This window comes from Meleagris gallopavo, chromosome Z, assembly GCF_905368555.1.
Source record: "Meleagris gallopavo chromosome Z, MGAL_WU_HG_1.1, whole genome shotgun sequence".
Classification (NCBI taxonomy): Eukaryota; Metazoa; Chordata; class Aves; order Galliformes; family Phasianidae; genus Meleagris; species Meleagris gallopavo.
In genome coordinates this window covers 27,967,784-27,987,303 of record NC_139435.1, presented here as the reverse complement: position 1 = coordinate 27,987,303, position 19,520 = coordinate 27,967,784, and the positions used below count along the sequence as shown (strand labels likewise).

General features: G+C 37.8%; 1 protein-coding gene across 1 annotated transcript; it reads left to right on the top strand.

Moving 5' to 3' along the window:
• Nucleotides 1–1,284: 1,284 nt before the first annotated feature.
• ERMP1 (endoplasmic reticulum metallopeptidase 1) lies at nucleotides 1,285–19,194 on the top strand. The gene is made up of 15 exons (XM_010725639.4): nucleotides 1,285–1,671; nucleotides 2,439–2,740; nucleotides 6,641–6,768; nucleotides 7,113–7,218; nucleotides 8,069–8,215; nucleotides 8,880–8,972; nucleotides 9,801–10,013; nucleotides 10,724–10,944; nucleotides 12,054–12,228; nucleotides 12,751–12,941; nucleotides 13,486–13,638; nucleotides 14,153–14,355; nucleotides 15,056–15,171; nucleotides 15,625–15,788; nucleotides 16,806–19,194. Exons 1-15 carry the CDS (start codon nucleotides 1,385–1,387, stop codon nucleotides 16,968–16,970), a joined length of 2,664 nt encoding a protein of 887 aa, XP_010723941.2. The 5' UTR covers nucleotides 1,285–1,384; the 3' UTR covers nucleotides 16,971–19,194.
• The last annotated feature ends 326 nt before the right edge of the window (nucleotides 19,195–19,520 follow it).

The window sequence follows — 19,520 nt, the reverse complement described above, 5'->3', positions numbered from 1 at the left end:
GAAGGGAAAATGACCACTAGAGAAAGAATGAATGTCTTTTACTTAAGGAGTTCTAATCAGCAAGTAAGCATAGAAGCAAAGTAAATGAATAATGTGTAGCTCCAGTTTTCTCACAGTGTACATCACCTCTGAGACCAGTAATGTAGAGCCTGTTCTAACGTAGTCAAATTTGAGACTTGTAGTCAAATTTCAGCAGCATGTATTGCTGGAGAGGTACAGTTCCTGCGCAGAAGTGCATAATTGAATGTTTCAGGATTGGTGGCCCCCAGTGCTTTAGCACTGATGATATTACACATGGAATGGAAATAAAAGATGAGGAAAATCCATATCTAATTCCTTGTTTGATTTCTCCACACAGGTGTAGGACCTAATGAATTCTAATGAAGAATTTCAAATGTGAAATGCAAATATACACTGAATACCTGGCCACATCTTTTTAAAACCACAAGTTCTTTGCGTTATTACCAGTATGCAGATTATTAAGATGATATTTTCAAAGAGAGGCTTGAATTTGTATTACAAGCATTGCATCAGTCTGATTTTGCGCTTGTATGTCTAAGAGAACATTTGCATTGGGACATTTCAGAGTAGAGCTATTTCTAGCATAAAATCTTCTGTTAAGCACCAAGCTTGGGTCTATGTTTGTCCTGATAATGCCAAGTCATTAAGACAGAGGAACACAGGTAAGTGAAGAAAATGAAGCAGGAATTAAAAGTAAACGAAGGAGAAAAGGAAATTCTCAGCCTACAAGGGCTGCCTGGAAGTAATGTCTCCTATTTGTTATGTTGTCCCACAATGTCAGAGGTGGATGTTGGTTGTATGACAGTAGAGGTTGAACCTTCCCACCAATGTTCTGTAACATTTTGTTGCTGTGCAACAAATTGGATCAGAGGGGCAGTCTGATAGAACGGTGTCTGACATGGTAGTGCATATGAAGCAAAGGTGTAGAAATGAATTCCACTGTATGGAAAAATAATGGCACCCATTGACATTCATTGATGCTTGCTGGGCGCTGCTGGAAACCAACCAGTGGATGCAAGCACAGTGAGGCGGTGGGTGCTGCGTTTCAGCAGCGATGACAGCGGGTCACCTCCACTTGTGCAGAGCAAGGCATGCAGGCTCTTGTTCGTAGCCAGCAAAAATGCACAGCGAACGCACATTTCAACGCACGGTGTTTCGGCGGCAACAACGCCGAGCAGCCCTGAGGGAGAGCGGGGTGAGGAGCTCTGGGCGGGAAGAGGCGTGACGTCGGGGAGGGCGGGGCGCCTCCTCCCGCCCCGCTGCCCACGCCCACTTCGGGGCGGTTTTCCTTTCTCTTTTCACCCTTTTGACTCTCGGCCCTTTCCGTATCGCGTGTCAGCGCGGCGTAGCGAGCGCGCCGGCGATGGAGCGCGGCGCGGCGGCGGCTGTGAGGCGCCTACGCACGCCCGGCGGCGGCGAGCGGGATTCAGACCGCCGCCCCCCACCCTCTCGGCGAGAGGACGGCGAGGCCGACCTGCAGAGGAAGAAGCGGGGCGGGCCTCGGCGACGGCTACTGGGCGAGGGGCGGGGGGCGCCGCTGGTGCTGCTTTACCTGCTGGTGCTGCGGGTGCTGGTGCAGATCTCGCACCGGCAGCTGCTCAGCCCGCCCGCCGGACGCGGGGAGCGCGAGTTCAGCGCGCAGCGTGCCAGGTAGATGGGGGGGCGGGAGTCGCTGCCCGCGCTCTTGCGGCTCCCGCGTGGGGCGCTTGCAGTGGCACGCCGTGCTGGTTTTGGGGTTGGCGTTGCGGTGTTGTGGAGAGCTGTGTGTCGGTTGAGTGTCGTGATTGGCGGGGTGAGGAGTTCTGGACAGAGAGCATTGCTACATGACATCCTACGTGGGAGAACGCAAAGGTGGTCGGAGGGCTGCAGCTCTTTTCCTGTGAGGGAACTGGGTTTGTGCAGCTTGGAGAAAGAAGGATTCCAGAGACCTCGTTGTGGCCTTCCAGTACTTGAAGGGTGCTTACAAGCAGGAGGGTGCAGCTTTTCATGCAGGTAGATAGTGAGGGGGCATTTAAGTTAGATGTTAGGCAGAAATTCTTCACTGGGAAGGCAGTGATGCCCTGGCACAACTGCCCAGAGAAACTGTGGTGCCCCATTCCTAGAGGGGCTCAGGGCCGGGTTGGATGGGCCCTGAGCAGCCTGAGCTGGTGGGGGGCAGCCCTGTCCACAACAGGGCATTGGAACTGGATGATCTTTCAGTTCCCTTCCAACCTAAGCCATACTGTTATTCTCTGGTTCTGTTACCTTCTTGGATGTCTTGAGTAAAGTTACCGGTGTTAGCCTCTTAGTGTGGACTTTGAATTTAAAAAATGTATGAAAATGTTAAAGCTAATCTTAAAAATGCTAAAACTTATCTGAAGATAAGGCGTATATAAATACTGAACGTGTTGATGCTGATTGTACAATTTGTCTTTCAGGGGATACCTTGACAACATAACAGCAATCGGGCCCAGAACAGTTGGAAGTCCAGAAAATGAAGTTCTTACAGTTAACTACCTCTTACAACAAATTAAGGCAATAGAAACTGAAAGCACAGATGCTCACAAGATATTTGTAGACATACAGAGACCCACGGGCTCCTTCAGCATTGACTTTTTAGGAGGCTTTACTAGCTACTATGCAAATATAACCAATGTTGTAGTGAAGCTGGAGCCTCGAGGCGGAGCTGAGCATGCTGTCTTATCCAACTGTCACTTTGATTCTGTACCAAATACCCCAGGTAGGTCCACTTGTTGCTCCTGTGTTTCTCTGTAGTTCACAAGCTACAGAGCTTGGCTCACTGTCTTCTCCTAGCTAAAACCCTTATAGCCATATGCTAGAACACTGCATGTGTCAACTAACTTGTTTGATTTCAGTGAAATTCACTATGTATAGAGTGACAGGTTAGTCCTATTTTAGTCATCATGTTTTAGGATATAACTTGTTTTCTGGCAGACAGCGAATTACGGATGACAAACTTGGATTTCTGAGAAGTTTTGTTATGTCTGCCTTTCTTTTAATTCATTCCTCAGGGCATGTCACTTGTGCTGTTTCTACCTGTCATTCAGCTCTTTCATACTTCTGTACTGATTTTAACTTGGTTTTTCTGTAATGGAATGCTTTGTGCTGGAGTCTGTTCCCACCTCCCACTAACCAGTTTTTCTTCTCATGCCATCTGGTATGTTTTATCTCAAATTTTTAGTACTGTGTCCTTATGCTATACCTTTCTCCCTGCCCTTCCTCCCCTCCCCCACATTTAAAGCTTCTCATTCAAAAGACTGTGGTGATCAGAGATTTAAGGTACTGTTGCTTTGGTAGTATATATATCTCTCACTGCTACTTTCACTGCTGTGTGTTTCCTAGTTCTTGACCTTCAGCATTTTTATAAACCTAATCATCTTAAACAATTATTGCAACATGTTTGTAATCACCTTTGCAAGTTCGTGGTATATCATTGCCAGGAAGGTATGGAACTAGAAATGGCTGAAATACATTTGTTGTGACACATAGCCACAGGTATATGCCAGTTATTACAGCTGGAAAGTATTACAGATTTCAGTCACTAACAGTAGTTTTATTTAGAATTTTTCATTTACAGCCTGCACTACATCTTATTTTTGGGGTAAACTTTCTATTCTTTAGCACATACAAATGTAATAATATAATAATCCTTATTATAATAAGTATATCCTTTATTATAATAAACATAATAATCCTTATTACTGAGGAAACAGTTGAGTCTTAGCTTGAGAAACAAAACATTTGCTATACTTCTTGTGCTTCTTTTCTGACAACAAAGAGAATGCAGGACTGCTCTTTCACCTCTGGTCATATTTAGACAGGATGGATTTCCAATTATATTTAATAACTGTGATTATTGTACAATGTCTGTGATTTAGGGACTACAGAGGTTATTATTACTGCATTTATAGTCCGACTGCCTTGACCTAAAGAATGCTTCACAAGTATAGTGTTATAGTGACTGTTTTTAGATGTGTAAGTGGTGTGCCTGTTTCTACAAGTTGTTGCACAGGGTTATGTATCCATCAGTTACTTTCTTTACAATCTTGCGCAGGAGTGGGAATATCATAGAATGACTTAGGTCAGAAGGACCTTAAGGAACGTTCGGTTCCAGTGTCTGTTTTGTGGGCAGTATTGCCACCCCCCAGATTAGGCTGCCCATGTGAAAAGCTCCTCCTACTGTTTATAAGCTCTCTTTCAGTACTGGAAAGCCACAATGAGGTCAGTGTGGAGAAGAGGAGGATCCAGAAGAGCAAGCAGAGTTCCTCAGCCTATTTTCACAGGAGATGTGTTCCAGCCCTCTGATAATCTTTGTGGCCCTTCTTTGGGCCCACTCTGGCAGCTCCACATCCTTGTGCCGGGGGCCCAAGGCCTGACCTCAGTTCTCCAAATGAGGCCTCATGAATTATTAGTGAGAATCATGCAGAAGTTTTATAATGGAGCTAGAAATCAACCTATATGCTTGTCATTAATCACAGTGCATCCTTTTATCACAGTGAGGAACTGCTCTTTCATTTTCCTGCTGTGAAACTTGCACATAACCTAAGCAAGAGCCTTTTGTTTTCTGTTCTTTTGTCTTTCTATAACTAAGCTGATTTGAAAAAAATGTTTTGTTTAAGCAGAATCAGCGTGACTTGGTGATGTTTCAGTGAGTGGTATATTCGAAAATTAAAATAAAAATATGTGATCTGCTGTTGATGCTTAAGAGTTTTCCTGGCGTGATTAATGATCAGTGCATCTGTTTGCATGCTGATGGAATAGATGTCAGCTCAGTATGAAATTTTTGATATGTTTCCTTTAGGTGTTGGTATTACTCAAACATCTTAAAGCAGTTCTGATATTGAAATGTTTAAAGTTTTCTTTAAGTTGCTGATATTGCTGTGTACACGTTTCTTGAAATTCAAGGCAAGTACTTTTCACTGTTGCTAATGGTGTAGCACAGTGCTCAGTTGGAGTAAAGAGAAACTCAATAAACCATTTAAGCTTCAATGTTAGAACGCTTTAGCACCTTTTCAGCTAGAGAAGAGTGTACGAAAAAGGCTAGTGAAGGAAATGCGTAAGCTTTAAACTCTTAACCTATTTCTATTCTTTTAATGGTACTAATTTTCAGTTTACACATTCTATTTGGTTATTTTCTAATAAAGTTGAAGGTGGAAATGTTCTCAAAATTATTTCTATAGGTGTAGCTGACAGCAGGGTTTCTTTGTATAATGGATGTTTGTCTTAAGATCTGCTTTAACTTGCTTACTGTTTTGTTGTATATGAAGTGTTTGGAAATATTTTTCTTCTGAGCATGCACATGAGTTTTGAACCTTTGTTTTTCCTAGATTCACATAGAGACCATAAGTGTTTAGTTTTCAGCAAGACTTACTGCTTTCTTGTCCAATTTTCAACACAGTATCAGACAAAAAGAACTCAGCATGACTAAGAGTAAACTACTGGTTAATTCAGGCAGCAATATAATCGGGATTTTAAATCACATATTTGTTTGAAAGCATTTTGCAAAACCAAGTATTGTTGAGAATTCTATTAAAGAACAATGTACTGGAAAGATTCTCCTTGTATATGCATTTGTATTTATTAGCTTACTTTAAAGTACCTGCATACAATAGACTAAAGCTAAAGTTTTCAGTGAGATACACCCTTTTTGTGGAGGGAGAAGGCATGTCTAAATTCTGCCAAGTTGCAAGCTTTAGAAAAGCTACATTTTATATGTGAACTAAAAAGTTTCAGCAGCTAATGACTCTGCCTCAGTATCATTCTGATGTGGCTTGTGGCAAGTAATGCTTTACAAACTGCTGTCATCATCTCAGTGCAAGTAGGCATCATCTATATAGCCCAGGCCACTAGGAATGATACAATATTTCTCTCTTTGTTCCAAAGTTTTATTGATTAAAGTGGGATAGAAAGGTACTACAGCTGCACTGAAGTGAGAGAAGTGTGGCAAGGGAGACCTAGAATATGGTTACTTAATCAAGATGAAGGATTGATAGGGCGTGGGAGGAAGCTTGAAGAAGTGGATGTAAGTTTGGAATAGTACTGGATCAGAATTGTGAACAGAACACTGAGGCCAAAATGAAAAAGGATTTTTCCTCTAATGAAACTGGAAAGGTGTTAGAAAGCATCCTGTCATGAAACTACCACATTGCAACATATACTTTCTATTTTAGGGTACTTTAAAGGAGTTCTGGTATTTGTTTATTTTGCAATATTGTCCTTAATGTTACTTTCAGGATGTGTCCAGTTACTTACTTGTATTGTAAGAGGGTGGAATTCCTTATGGTCCCTTGTATGGGAAAGTTTGTTTTGTTAATTATAATATGCTGTGAGCACTTTGCTTGTTTAACACCTAGTTAGTCCAGTTCTCTTGAAGAATATTATTGGATCTGGTATTCTGTACATGACTTGTTTGACTTTTGAACGTTAGTTTTCTTTCTGCTATTGCTTCTAACTAATAGATTCGGGGTACAATCTGTAGCAGAAAATATACCAAAGCTTGGCATAATCATACCTTGGCTAGATTAAATGATCGAGAGAATGTAAAACTTTATTGTCTCAGTTCTTTGTTGCAATTTTGTGCATTTCTTATAAGCCATGCTGGTCTGCTTATTATTTTAAGGTGCCAGTGATGATGCTGTTAGCTGCTCAGTGATGCTTGAAATACTTTACACTCTCTCAAAATCGTCAGAGCCTCTTCAGCATGCTGTCATATTCCTATTTAATGGAGCAGAAGAAAATATTTTGCAGGTAAGATTATGCCAGGATTATAAAATGTACATCAAAGTTGTGAATTAAGAGCCTGATATAAGAGTGACTGCAGCTGTTGCTTTTGTTTCATCTGTTGAAATATTAAATGCTAGTCTTAACATTCTGAGGAAAATGTATTTGCTGTTGAATAGAAAAATATACTTAAGACTATTGTTCATATTAATTTAATTGGAAGAGTTTGATCTTCTGTTCTGTTTGTGTTACGAATGATCTTACGAATGCCTTGTCAGAGTTTGATTTGTGATCATACGTGATGGAAAATAACTCTTAGGCTGGTATGGAAGAGTATGGTATTACCTGTATTTTCTTTGTTTCTCACCAAGGCTAGTCACGGCTTCATTACACAACATGAGTGGGCCAAGTCAATTAGAGCTTTTATTAACCTGGAGGCAGCAGGTGTAGGAGGAAAAGAACTTGTTTTTCAAACAGGTAGGAGCACGTATTGTGTCCGGGAGTAGTTCTGGTAATAAGCAGTGTAGACTTGAAAGAGTATTGAAAGTGTCTTGTAACTAGAAAATGGGAGAACTACCATGCCTTTCTCAGCCCTTTGTCATAAGTAAGTTGCTCTGCGTCTTCAAGAACACACAGGCTGAAGCACTGTGGCAGAAGTTCCCTCATAGATTGGAAACCTGTGTAGAACAGTACTGAAGTTGTGTTTCTCTAATACATCAAGGTAGTAAGGAGACAAACAGATTAGTAAATTATTTGTATCTTGCATACTCATAAATCCTGTGCTTTATTTAATCTTCAGTCCACTCTTTCAAAATCTTTGCAGAGAGATTTAGGCATTGGAACTCAAGCTGCTGCTCAGAAAGCAGCAACTCTTCTTTGTTAAGCTTCAGCTCCATTGTAGTTGGACTGCATACTTCTAGTATTTTTGTTCTTTACTTCATCTAAATCATACTTCCCGCTACCGTGGCTGCCTCGATGTTTACTTGCATTGAATGCTTTAGCAGACTTTTCAGCAAACGATTTTGATATGTGATGGATAATAAGTTGGAGATTCTAGTAAAGGCTGTGATTTATGCATTAGTCCTGTGTCTTCTTTAGGAGATGGTGTATCTATCTTGCCACTGAACACTCAAGACATTTATGTATTTTTCCACCTGTGACTAATTCTCTAAATTGTATGAAACCTTCAACTTAAATAAATGAACTTAGTATACTTTGTGGGGCCACACAGTTTCTTTGTGTGTTGTTGTTTGTTACAATGTAGATACCTGTCTTAACTGAGATTCAGAAAGTATTTGTTGTGAGCTTTCTGTTCATCTTTTGTTAGGCCCTGAAAATCCTTGGTTGGTACAGGCATATGTATTTGCAGCCAAACATCCCTTTGCATCTGTGGTAGCACAGGAAATATTTCAGAGCGGTATTATCCCAGCCGATACAGACTTCCGGATCTATAGGGACTTTGGTAATGTTCCAGGTATGTTATCAGAAAACATGTCAGTGGATGTTATGCAACTGTTTATTTGTCTAAGCTTATAACAAGTAGGCTATTCTGTTGCTCAGAATGAAGGAGGATGCGCTGAATGTATCATTCATCTTGTAGAAAAATTCTCCTTGATAATTTTTGTTTGTTTACGTTGCAAAATATTTGGACATTTGAAGAATTTTCAGACAGGCCCTTTGCAAAGTTATTTTTTAATCAGTAGTAAAAAGGATACACTTGACATTTTGAAAAAGTGTTCCTGTGGTTCCACAGTATTGCTGTCAGAGTGGATCTATTTGTGCTGGTATGTTTTACTAAATATTTGGAAAGCAGTAAGTGTACTTTTTTTTTTTTTTTCTGATGCTGACATGATTAACAATTTTCATGTTTTTCTCAAATCTGTATAGATTTGTCTGCAGGTGTTGTGTAATCAATATGTTAGTAACAACAGGTATCTTAAAATACATCAACTTGTCCTTTTTAATACAGGTGGAATCTTAGTTAGTCTTCCTTATATAAAGCAAACTTGTTCATTTGGGGGGAAGGTAAGCAGGCTACAAAGTAGAGCAGTGTTTTCTGTGAAAGTTATCTGGGGCTTTCATTTTTGTTTTGATATTTTTAAATTTACACAACTTGTCATGTTTTTTTCTCTCTGTAGGAATAGACTTGGCATTTATTGAAAATGGCTACATTTATCATACAAAATATGACACGTCAGACAGAATTTTAACAGACTCCATTCAGAGAGCAGGTTAGTTTCAAGAATTAAATAACAGCTACAAAATCCTCAAGTATGACTACATAGCTGTTTCTTCATTTTGATATAAGACTACTAACTCAAGAAGTGTGTTCTGTTAAAAACTACTTGTTGATGAGAAAAGAGTTAACTGAATATGTGCCTTTAAAATACAGAGGGAATGTGTTGGAGCAACTTGGGAAAATAAACTATCATCATAACTACTGTTGATCTGAAATTTTGGCATCTAATTGAAGTCGTAATTCAGCCATTTGAGTGGTTCCATTAATTTATAGTTGATTGTTCAACATTTGGCTTTCCTTTTTTTCTCATTAAGGCCTGTTATTGATTAACACTGAACTTAGGTATTGTGTGAGATGAAAAAGTGGCTGGTACACGTAGGCTACAAAGGAAAATAGCCTCTTTGTCTCTACCTTATAGTCCCTGAGGGAAAGGAAGGCAGGTAATTCATAGCTAGTGAAACACGGAGCTGGGTGCAAGAGGCAGAGAAAAGAGGAAGAAGTTAAACTCCTCTGTTGACGCTTGGGGTATACTGCTTTAATATGAGACTTGTAGGGCTTTTAGGCTGAAAGATAGATTAGTTCATTGATTGAAACAGTATTTAAGTGTAGAAAGCTTTTGAAGCTTACTTTAATAACTGTATAGATTACCTCATGAAAATACATAGTCCATACCTTCAAATAGGAATTCAAAATAATCAGCTGTATATTAGCTTCTTTTGTTATGGATATTTCAATGCAGTTTTAAATGGACGAAATAATGCAGTGTATTAATTCATCAATTCTGATACAGTTTTGTTATGTATTTGCTCTTTTTTAATAGGTGACAATATTCTAGCAATGCTAAAATACCTAGCTACATCAGATATGCTGGCAAAATCTTTTGAATATAGACATGGAAATGTTGTATTCTTTGATGTACTTGGTTTATTTGTCCTGGCTTATCCTGCTCGTGTTGGCACCATCATGAACTACATAATAGCAGCAATTGCTTTTCTTTACTTAGGCAAGAAAGTATTACAGCCCAAAAACAGAGGTAAATCTATTATTGTTTTTTTTTTCCTTTTTTTTAAATCTACTACTATGTAATGAAGAGTAAGAAGTACTCAGGAGATAAAGAAAAACTATTTCCTTGTATCCCTTTCAATCATAACCAAAACCTGCCTACCATTTGTATAAACTCTGTTCTTAATGTGGGTAGGGCTTCAGAAGCATGTTTCTTGAAGAGCTGGCCATAAGAAGGAGGAAATTGCAAAATAGAAAACAGGGCAAAAGATACCAAGATATCACCCTTAATAAAGAGTGTAAAATCAAACCTACTAATCAGACACTTTCATTTGAGGCATGGAAGTGTATCTATTTAAAAAAAAAAAAAAAAAAAAAAAAGTAGTATTCAATAATTTTTTTTTTTTTTTTCCCCAGAGTAAGAAAAAGTTATAAGAAAAGCAACTCTGATGTTTTCTGAGATTTTTTCAGGTGGTTGGCTTCAGCAGTTCCCTAGAAAAGCTGTTATTGTCAGTAATGTGGTGACCAGGGAAGTAGACTGGGAATTAATCCTGTAGTGAGAAGTGCTGCAAAAAGATTTGCAAGAAAATAAATAGGCTAAGTGACTTAGACCATACAGTTAAGAACTCTTCAGAGTGAACTCCTTATTTGGTCATTACCACAATTATACTGTAATTTTGATGTTGATAGTCTGCAGTAGAATTTATAACTGTTGGGTGAAACTTCTTTTCTTCTTTGTAGCAATTAATAACCTGAAGAAATTCTTTACTGCATTTGGATTAATACTGTTAAGTTGGATCTCCACTCTTGTAACTGTCCTTATTGTGGCGGTGTTCATCTCTCTCGTTGGACGGTCTCTATCTTGGTATTCCCATTTCTATGTTTCTGTGTTTCTGTATGGCACTGCAGCTGTAGTTAAGCTCATTCTCGTTCACTCGCTAGCCAAGAAGTTCTACTACAAGGTAAGACTGACTTCATTGCCATTGTTAAAGAGCGTTTGTGTAGTGTTTAATCTCATTTGAGCATAGGGTTATTGTGTTAAATGAGAGTTAGCAGCCCCTTGATTTAGGGCTTTGTTCTCACTAATGACTGGTAGCAGTTGATTCAGGGGAAAAAAAAATCAAAAACCTTTGAGTAGACAATGTATTATTTCTTCCCTGTGGCACACTCTTGTTCTCCCATCACTTCTTGATAAGAGATCAAAGCAACAGCTGGAGAATTGAGGTTTTTGATATCTTCAAATGTTCTTGAAGCTCAGAAAATCTACATCTATACTTGAATGGTCTTTTGAAGCATTCAAAACTCTTTCTTATGAACATACTTATAAGACAGATTCCCTCAATGTAATCATATGTTTACTTCATCTAAATCATAACATAAATTTTGTCATGAAATTTGGTATTCCGACTCTTTCTGTCCTGTTCTGTTCTGTTACAAGACAGAAAGGAAGTTTTTGTTTTCTAGGGGCTCTCACAGACAGGAGATAATTATGTGGTTTCAGGTGCTGGATCTAGTTCTTACCTGATGACTGTCTGAAGAACAGATCACTTGACTAGATATTATTCATCTATCAGTTTTCTTGGCATGCTTTAGGTTACAGTATACCTCTGTAACTTATATTATACCTAGGAAGATCTGCATTACAAATTTTGGAAGCTAATCTCTCATTTGGATATTACAGACAATGCTTAAATGTTGATGAAGTAATGTGTTTGCTGTTACCAGTCCAGGAACTTGAGGATCAATAAAGTTTTTGTTTTCAGAAGAAACTTTTGGGTTACCAAATGTGTTTCCTCACTGCCCCCATTTTTTTCACATCCTGAAATGGAATTGGGTACTTCCTTAAAACCATCCAGGAAGGTGATCCTTCGTGCTACTAGCAAAAAAAAAAAAAAGCCAACACAGTCCATCAAGTATAAGTGTACATGTCAAGGCTGATGCCTTTTAAATTTGAGTTGTCCAAGACAAACAATTCCAGATGAGAAATCAGCATTTGTTTATAAATTCTTATGACATTTGATATATGAAATGCTTTTTGCTCAGTGGTGTTTGATTCCCTTTTTTGTTACAGAACATGAATGACCAGTACTTGGGAGATGTGTTTTTTGATGCCTCATTGATGATTTGGTCTATATTATTGGCTATGATTACTCACATTGGTCTTTGTTCAGCATTCATTTGTACGTTGTGGGTAGCATTTCCTCTACTCACAAAGCTGATGATCCATGAAGAATTCAGACAAAAAGGTATGAAGTTTTGGTGGGGAAGGCTACATTTCAAAACCTCTGCCCCCTGCTACTGTGTATTGAGGCGTTTTTCTCCAGTCTGTATTGTTTAAGCAAAGTAACTCAATGTAGGAGCAGAGAATTTTTAAAGTACATATGACATTTTTGTCACAAGAATGTGTTCTTCAAGCAAAGACAGTATGAAACTGTGGAGAATCTTTTTAGAAAAACATACTGAAAACCATAGTGTATTTCAAGCTAAAAAGAACAGTATTATTTAGGATTACTAACTGATCAAATATTTTTTACGGTAAACATTGTTATAAAAATGGAACATCTAAACAGTCTTGGAACAAAACACCTGGTATATATTTTTTAGGTAATATGAGAGATGTTTTGCAGTGTTCCTAGAGGAGTCATATTGACATTGGCTGGGGAAAATGAAGTCCCTGCCAAGGTCTTTGTATTGTATGTGGTCTTGCACATTGGCCTTGCGGCAGTGGATGGATATATTAGTTATGTTCTGCATTTTGTGTCCTGCAGGTGCCACAATGAAATTTGTTGTGATGTACATGCTAGGAATGTTTGTTCCCTACCTATATATGATGTATCTCAATTGGACTGTATTTGAAATGTTTACTCCTATTATGGGACGAAGTGGTTCAGAAATTCCACCAGACGTAGTGTTGGCAGGATTTATTGTGGCCAGCACTATGATTCTGTCATCCTATTTTGTAAGTAGAATTTTAAAATGCTTAAAACTTTTTTTTAAACTTTCTCTAGACTAAAAAAATCAATGTTTTTTCTAAGTTATTGTTTGAAGTTAATCATATTGTTCAATATCTCAAATATAATAATATTAATACAAGGAAATACTAGGAAATGGGGAAGATCCTGTTATACATTTTTCAGAAAGAGGTAATTGAAATAGATTTCAAAATTCTTTTGCTCTATAATAAAATGGGTAATTTAATACTGGAGTTTGAACAGACATTCATGTTAGATGAATTACAGTATGTACTAAACAAAACTTATGCAACACTTCAAAAAATGTTTAGACTTTTTTATGGCGCCCTTGCTGCAAAAAAAAAAAAAAATTTAAACCTCTAGAATGTACTTTTTTTATTTTCAAATTTTGAGATTGCAAGAAAGTTTCTTATGTTAAATTGTATTCTTTCTAATGTACTTGTGGTTCTGTAATTGGATTTTAGAGTTATGCACTGTATTTTATTTCTTAGCCTTGTAGTTTAATAACTGAGCTGTCTTTTTGTTCTCTAGATTAACTTCATTTACCTTGTCAAAAGTACAAAAACGACGCTAATAACTTTAACTGCTGTGTTTCTAGTCACTCTGATTCTCGTTTGTAGTGGAATCTTCTTTCCTTACAGTTCTGATGCAGCTAATCCAAAGCCTAAGCGAGTCTTTCTTCAGGTAAGAAGTGTCTTGCATATAATATTGCCTTTGTGCTCCACACAGGAGAGTTTTTTTGGTGTAGTTTTTGTTGTTATTTTTAAATGCTTAAACCCTTAAGAAGTAACTTTTCTTGGATTTGAAAGAGTTGGTACTATTTCTCATGTTCAGTTCATGTGTTCGGTTCATTTTTGTGAGGAGAAGAGGTGGTTTTGTGGTTGTTTTTTTTTTTCCTATTGTTTTTTTAAATACAAGATTAAGCAGTCTTCATTGAAGTGAATGTAAATATTTACAGGCATAGCTATCTTTTGAATTTACGTTTTTATGTTTAATGTTACTTTTATAATCTGTGAAATTGTATTCATAAATATTTAAGTATGTGTTGCATACTAATACAGTAGACATTAAGGGTTGATGTAGGGGATATTTGGGAATTACTTATAAGTCTTGCAAGCTTCACAAACTGCTGGTATCTAACTGTGTTTTGTTGTTGTTGTTGTTGTTTGTTTTTTTGTTTGTTTTTAAATTCTTCCAGCATATGAACAGAAGATTTCATGATCTAGATGGAAACCTGGTTAAAAGTGACTCTGGTATATGGATTAATGGATTTGATTATAATGGAATATCTCACATAACTCCTCACGTACCTGAAATCAATGACACCATTAGAACTCCGTGTGAGGAGTGGGCTCCGTTTTGTGGTCTTCCTTGGATTCTGCCTGTGCATTTCATGTTCCGGTTGGTGTGAACACTGCTTAATTTGAGCCACTTGGTTATGCAGTTTCCCTTTTGTAAGGGAAGAAAGATAAGGATAATCTTGGCCAAAAAGTAAATTATCCTTCCACTTGAAAGGCGCTTTAACTTCTATCTAGATACAGTGTCTTCTGCCACATACTGTGCTAGAGATCACTGGGTCTGCTGGAGGTGATTTGGAAGTTGATGTATGGGAAAATTGAGGTCCACACCAGTGGAGAGGAAAGTGAGGGGCCTTCTAAAGGGCACTTCGAAGTAGCAGTATGTGTGCTTCTTCCTTTCTTTCCCCTACTCTACTCAGATGAAGAAGGTTAGAGTAGATAGTTTCACCAAATGAAAAGCTGCTGTAACTGTTTCTTATACCTGAGAAGTCTTGTGACCAAAAATAAACTATTTTGGAGACCCCAATATTTTTACTTATTTTATTGATTTGTAAATTCAGACAGGTCCAGATAACAAATAAGAACAGTGATGTTGACTACTGTTCTGTTATTGTGTCTTTTAAGTTTTTGTCTCTCTATAAGCTGTTAATTTTTAACTACCTCCTGCTAGCTTAAGCAGATTTTGAATATTTTGTGTGTTAACAGAGCAGTCAGCTAAGTTGTACAAAAACTTACTCTTTTCATGTTTTAGTACCTCTAACTGTTGCACTGAGATAAAATTAAAATCTTATTTGTTCATTCAGGAAAAACTGGTATCTTCCTGCTTCAGAAATTTTTCCAGCAAGCCCCATTCATTTTGAAGTTCTCACCAAAGAGCTAACACCCTGGAACTCTGTGAGGTTAAGCTTTGAAGTATCTGGTGAGTGATTGAAGCTCCTAATTTGTGATTCGTTTTTATTTTTATGCTCGTAATAGATCAGGTTTAATTCCAATACTGCAGTGTACAATGCCATTCCTAAAATGAATTTATTTGTGCCAGTCGCACAAAGCTTACCAGTTTCAGAATGCTATGGTTGTCACATTTCAGTTGTTATTTGGGAGACTGATACCTTCTCTATTTTGAGTAAGCCTTGATCTTTTTCTAGCAAGTCCCTTCTTAAAGTCCACTTACATCTAATCTATCCTACTGCTTAGAAATATTTGAAGACTCTTCTATAGAGAGAAGTTTAACTCTGTCTTGATTTCAAGGTATTTATAGTAATGCAAAGTTTACTAGTTACTATTTAGGAAAATATGTTGTTGGAATGGAAGAAAGAGGAGCAGATGTTCTTTCTCCTTTCAGCTGTTTATACATCTAGATTCTTGCCTGCAGGTCCAAGTCACATGTCTCTGTATATTCGGCCACACGAAGGGTCGGCTTTGTCCACCTGGTCTCTTGGAGATGGAACACCGGTTGCTAGTGTAGGAGGAGACTACTTTGTGTTTTACTCCCATGGGCTGCAGGCTACACCGTGGCACTTCTGGATAGAGCTGACAGTAAGTATGCTGCTGTTGGAAACCTGGTGATTTCACGGGCTTCTAAGTTGGTTCTCTACTTTGTAAATCAGCTGACACAGATTTTGATGCTTTGTCCTCCAGCTTGCTGAGTCAAAGGGAGAATCTTCTCCTTGTTTTCAAGGTCTTTGGTCTTAAGCTTGCATTTTTCTCATCTTAACCTCATAGTTTTCCAAGTTCTATCTTCATTATTTCACAGTTTTTTTTCCTGTTGTAAATAGTTACTTTGCTTATTTGGGAAAGTTACAGGGAGCTCTTTTTTGTAAACTTATCTGCCTGAAGATAATCATAAAAATTTTGTGTTCCATACTTTATTTTTTGGTTGGAAATAAGGCTTCTGTAAAGTACCAATGTGACAGCTTCCAGCATTCCTATTCCAGTAGGATTTATGATCCCTCATGCCCACTGTTAAATTGCCAGTGAATAATTTTTTCTAGACGTGCAAGTTACCACTTCACTACATTACCTCATTACCACTTTAACAGTGAGGTTTACTATAGGTTTAACATCAAGTAGATATTACCAGAACATATGAAAGTTCAGAACAGCCCATTGTTCCTTCCTTGATTATGTTATATAAACACTTTATCATGTATCCTCATAAGGATTATTTGGTTAAGGCAAACAGGAATTTACAGTGTAACAAGCTTTGCAAGACTGAAAAAGCAAAGCTAGGCATAAAATACTTCTCATGGTAAAGGTTCAAAGTGGAAAGATTAGTATAAATACCATGTTGGAGTTCTGTCTTGATTTGTTGGCAAGATGTATACCTACAAATGAGTTTAAAGCATGTGCTCTAACATGTCAGAGCAGTTTCAATTCAAATTGAGCTCGTGATGATACTGATTCAGTTGAAGATATGAAATGCTTTAACTTACAGAACAATGACTGTAGTTTGTTACATGGGTGTTAGATCTGTGAAAAAGTACATCTGGATTAATTTTATGCTTAAAACCCATGAGCAGTTGTAAATGCTGTATTGTCCTTTCTCACCTACAGGCCTCAGAAAACCATTCTGATGGAGTAGTCTCCCTTGCCATAGCAGCACACTATTTTTTTGGGGAAGATCAGAAATCACCTCAACTTTATGCCTTACAGGAGAGATTTCCAAATTGGACGTTTTCTTCTGGTTGGTCCTGCACTTATGACCTTTTTGTTTTTTAATGTTAATGTTAATAATAGTGCAATGCTAATAGGGTAATATCTCTAACATAGGATACTGTAATAAACATCCTACCAAGATACTGGAGACTTCTGCAAGAGTTTTATATATGTTGGATAGAAATAGTGTTTCTTTGGCAGTTTGGCTATTTACTGGGGATAAGGTGATATTCCGTGTCAATGCAAATACAGTTCAGCTGGTTCTTCTGCTGAAATGGCAGTTTAACTAGTGTGTTTCTGAACATGAAAACTGCATTTGAGGAAGTAAAGTTAGCACGATACAATGGTAACTGTAATGAAAGGGCCTTGTGAAATTATTTTGTTATAGCATAAAATATGACTGTATTTCATGCATGTTCCACCTACATTTTGTGGAAATTCAGACTGGACATGAGGAAAAATTTCTGTACTGTGAAGGCAGTCAAGCACTAGAACGAGCTTCCTAATGAGATGGTTGATGCCCCGTGTCTGTCAGTGCTTAGAAGGCAATTGGACAGTGCCCTCATATACTTCAACCTCTGATTAGCCCTGACGTGGGCAGGCAGTTGGACTCGGTGATCTTTGTAGATCCCTTCCAACTGAACTGAACTGTTCTGCAGGCTATTGTCATTTACCTGTTCTATCCGTCCTATTAACGTAAAATATTCAACTAAGAGATGCTTGTTTACGTAGTGGGGGGAAGGGATAGCAAAATCCTCGATGTTGCTTTTGTTGCTGGATGAAGTTACTGAAAGCTGATGCCTGTGTAGGTTGCACAATGCAGAAAAGCTGGTATTCTGGAATGTGGTAATTATTTATTTGAGTGAAACCATGACAATCCATGTTATCATTTCCATTTAATGTCTTTCTGTTAAAAACATAGTTTCTATCTTTTGCCTGTCTTTTCAGTGCAGGAATTTGTGGGAATTTTGCTACCACCTCGTGCTTCTATTCCTGTTACGACTTTTTAATATCAACGTACAAGCATATAACTCACTCTCTTGTATGTAAGAGTGCCAAGTCACCACTTCTTTGAGTGGATGTTTTATAATTAATCCACTCTAAATTTCAAGTTATCTTCTAATTTATTAGAATTGGCTAAATTTTGGTATCTCCTTTGGAGAGACTTGTAGTAGTGTGACAGTATTGCAATTTGCTCTTTAAATGTGGGTTGCTTTCAGTAAGGATAAATACCAAGAAGAAGCATCCTTAAAAGAATGTCTCCTATTTCTGAGTCGCTGTTCTTGTTTTTATTCCTACAGGATGGGGCTTGTAAATGACTGTGATTTTTAGAATAACTTATAGTTTGGACAGGCTTTGAATTGTGAAGCCATTGACCTGTTGTTGTACAGGTTTTGTTTCTTCTCCTTTAGAGCCAAACTCAATATAAGACATTCTGTGACATCAGCACCATGCCATGATTAACACAGATTCACCTTCTCTTTGTCCCATGAATATTGCCGAATAGCATGTAAAGCAGATTTTGTGCATGCATCATAATTTCAAGTAAAAACATGCTACTACATGCTAGAAGTTTTACAGGGCATGTGGAAGAAAACAGTTTAATTTGTGTGAGCTGTGATAGAAAGCAGTTCCCAGTTCAGGTATTTTTGCTTCAGATTGATCTGTAGCTGTGCAGGTAAGTGTCAAGAAACAGTTTTATTTCTTGCAAGGTCTATTTGCAAGCATTGTTGACTGACTCTTGGAATGCGGACAGAAGTTTAATTACTGTAGTTATACCAAACTGGACGTCAGTATCTTAAAACCAGTGTCATTTGATACTCTACATGAACATGAATCAATCATCACTCACAATATCAGATTGTATCTGATTTAAAAGTACAGTCTGTATATGATGCGTTCATTATTTTAAAAATGAACTTGTGCTATTAGTGACTGGGGAAAGAAAACCTTAGTTCTGATTGTCTTGAATCTCAGCATTTGCTGTGTATTGCACTCCAGTTGATGCACAGCAAGTTAACAAAACCTGCACTGATATTTACCGTCCTCCCAGATTTGATTTTTGTTTTGCCTCTGATTTATAGCTTTTTAAGAACTACTATGTGAAGAATTCATACCAAGAGCCAATAATGTAAAAATGCCTGTTAGCAATTTCTGGAACTTCCATGAAGCAATAACTTTTGCTAACTCAGGATTTAACCTTTATTAAATTATATAATTATAAGGAATGCCTAATTTGTTGTAAATTTCTGGCTTTATAAATAAAAGTGAAGCTCAATCAGTAAAACTGTGTGTTCGGTATGCTTGTTAAAAACATGCTTGAATTGTCTTCATTTGTTGTGCCAGTGCTGTATTTATGCTTTTAGTGCAACTACTGCTAAGTGATGTTGGGACCATCTCAAGTTAGAGCTAAGTGGATTATGTGCGCGGCCAAGAAATATAAAAAAAAATGTCTGAGATGAAAAATGTTGAAATTAAAATCTCTGGCTAGTTGCCTGGACAAGAAGATTCTCCTAGAAACAAGGTGTGATGTACGGAAGGAGTTGGTAGCAGAGTTGCATATACCTTTCAGAACTAATAGTTGAGAGCAAATTTGCTGTTGTTGATCATGGC

Bases quoted from the DNA above. Each gene is read 5' to 3' on its own strand.
- ERMP1 (XM_010725639.4), top strand. From the start codon at position 1,385: ATGGAGCGCGGCGCGGCGGCGGCTGTGAGGCGCCTACGCACGCCCGGC. The intron at 7,219-8,068 runs GTAGGAGCACGT...ATCTTTTGTTAG, and splicing joins AGAACTTGTTTTTCAAACAG to GCCCTGAAAATCCTTGGTTG. The intron at 15,172-15,624 runs GTGAGTGATTGA...TCTTGCCTGCAG, and splicing joins GTTAAGCTTTGAAGTATCTG to GTCCAAGTCACATGTCTCTG.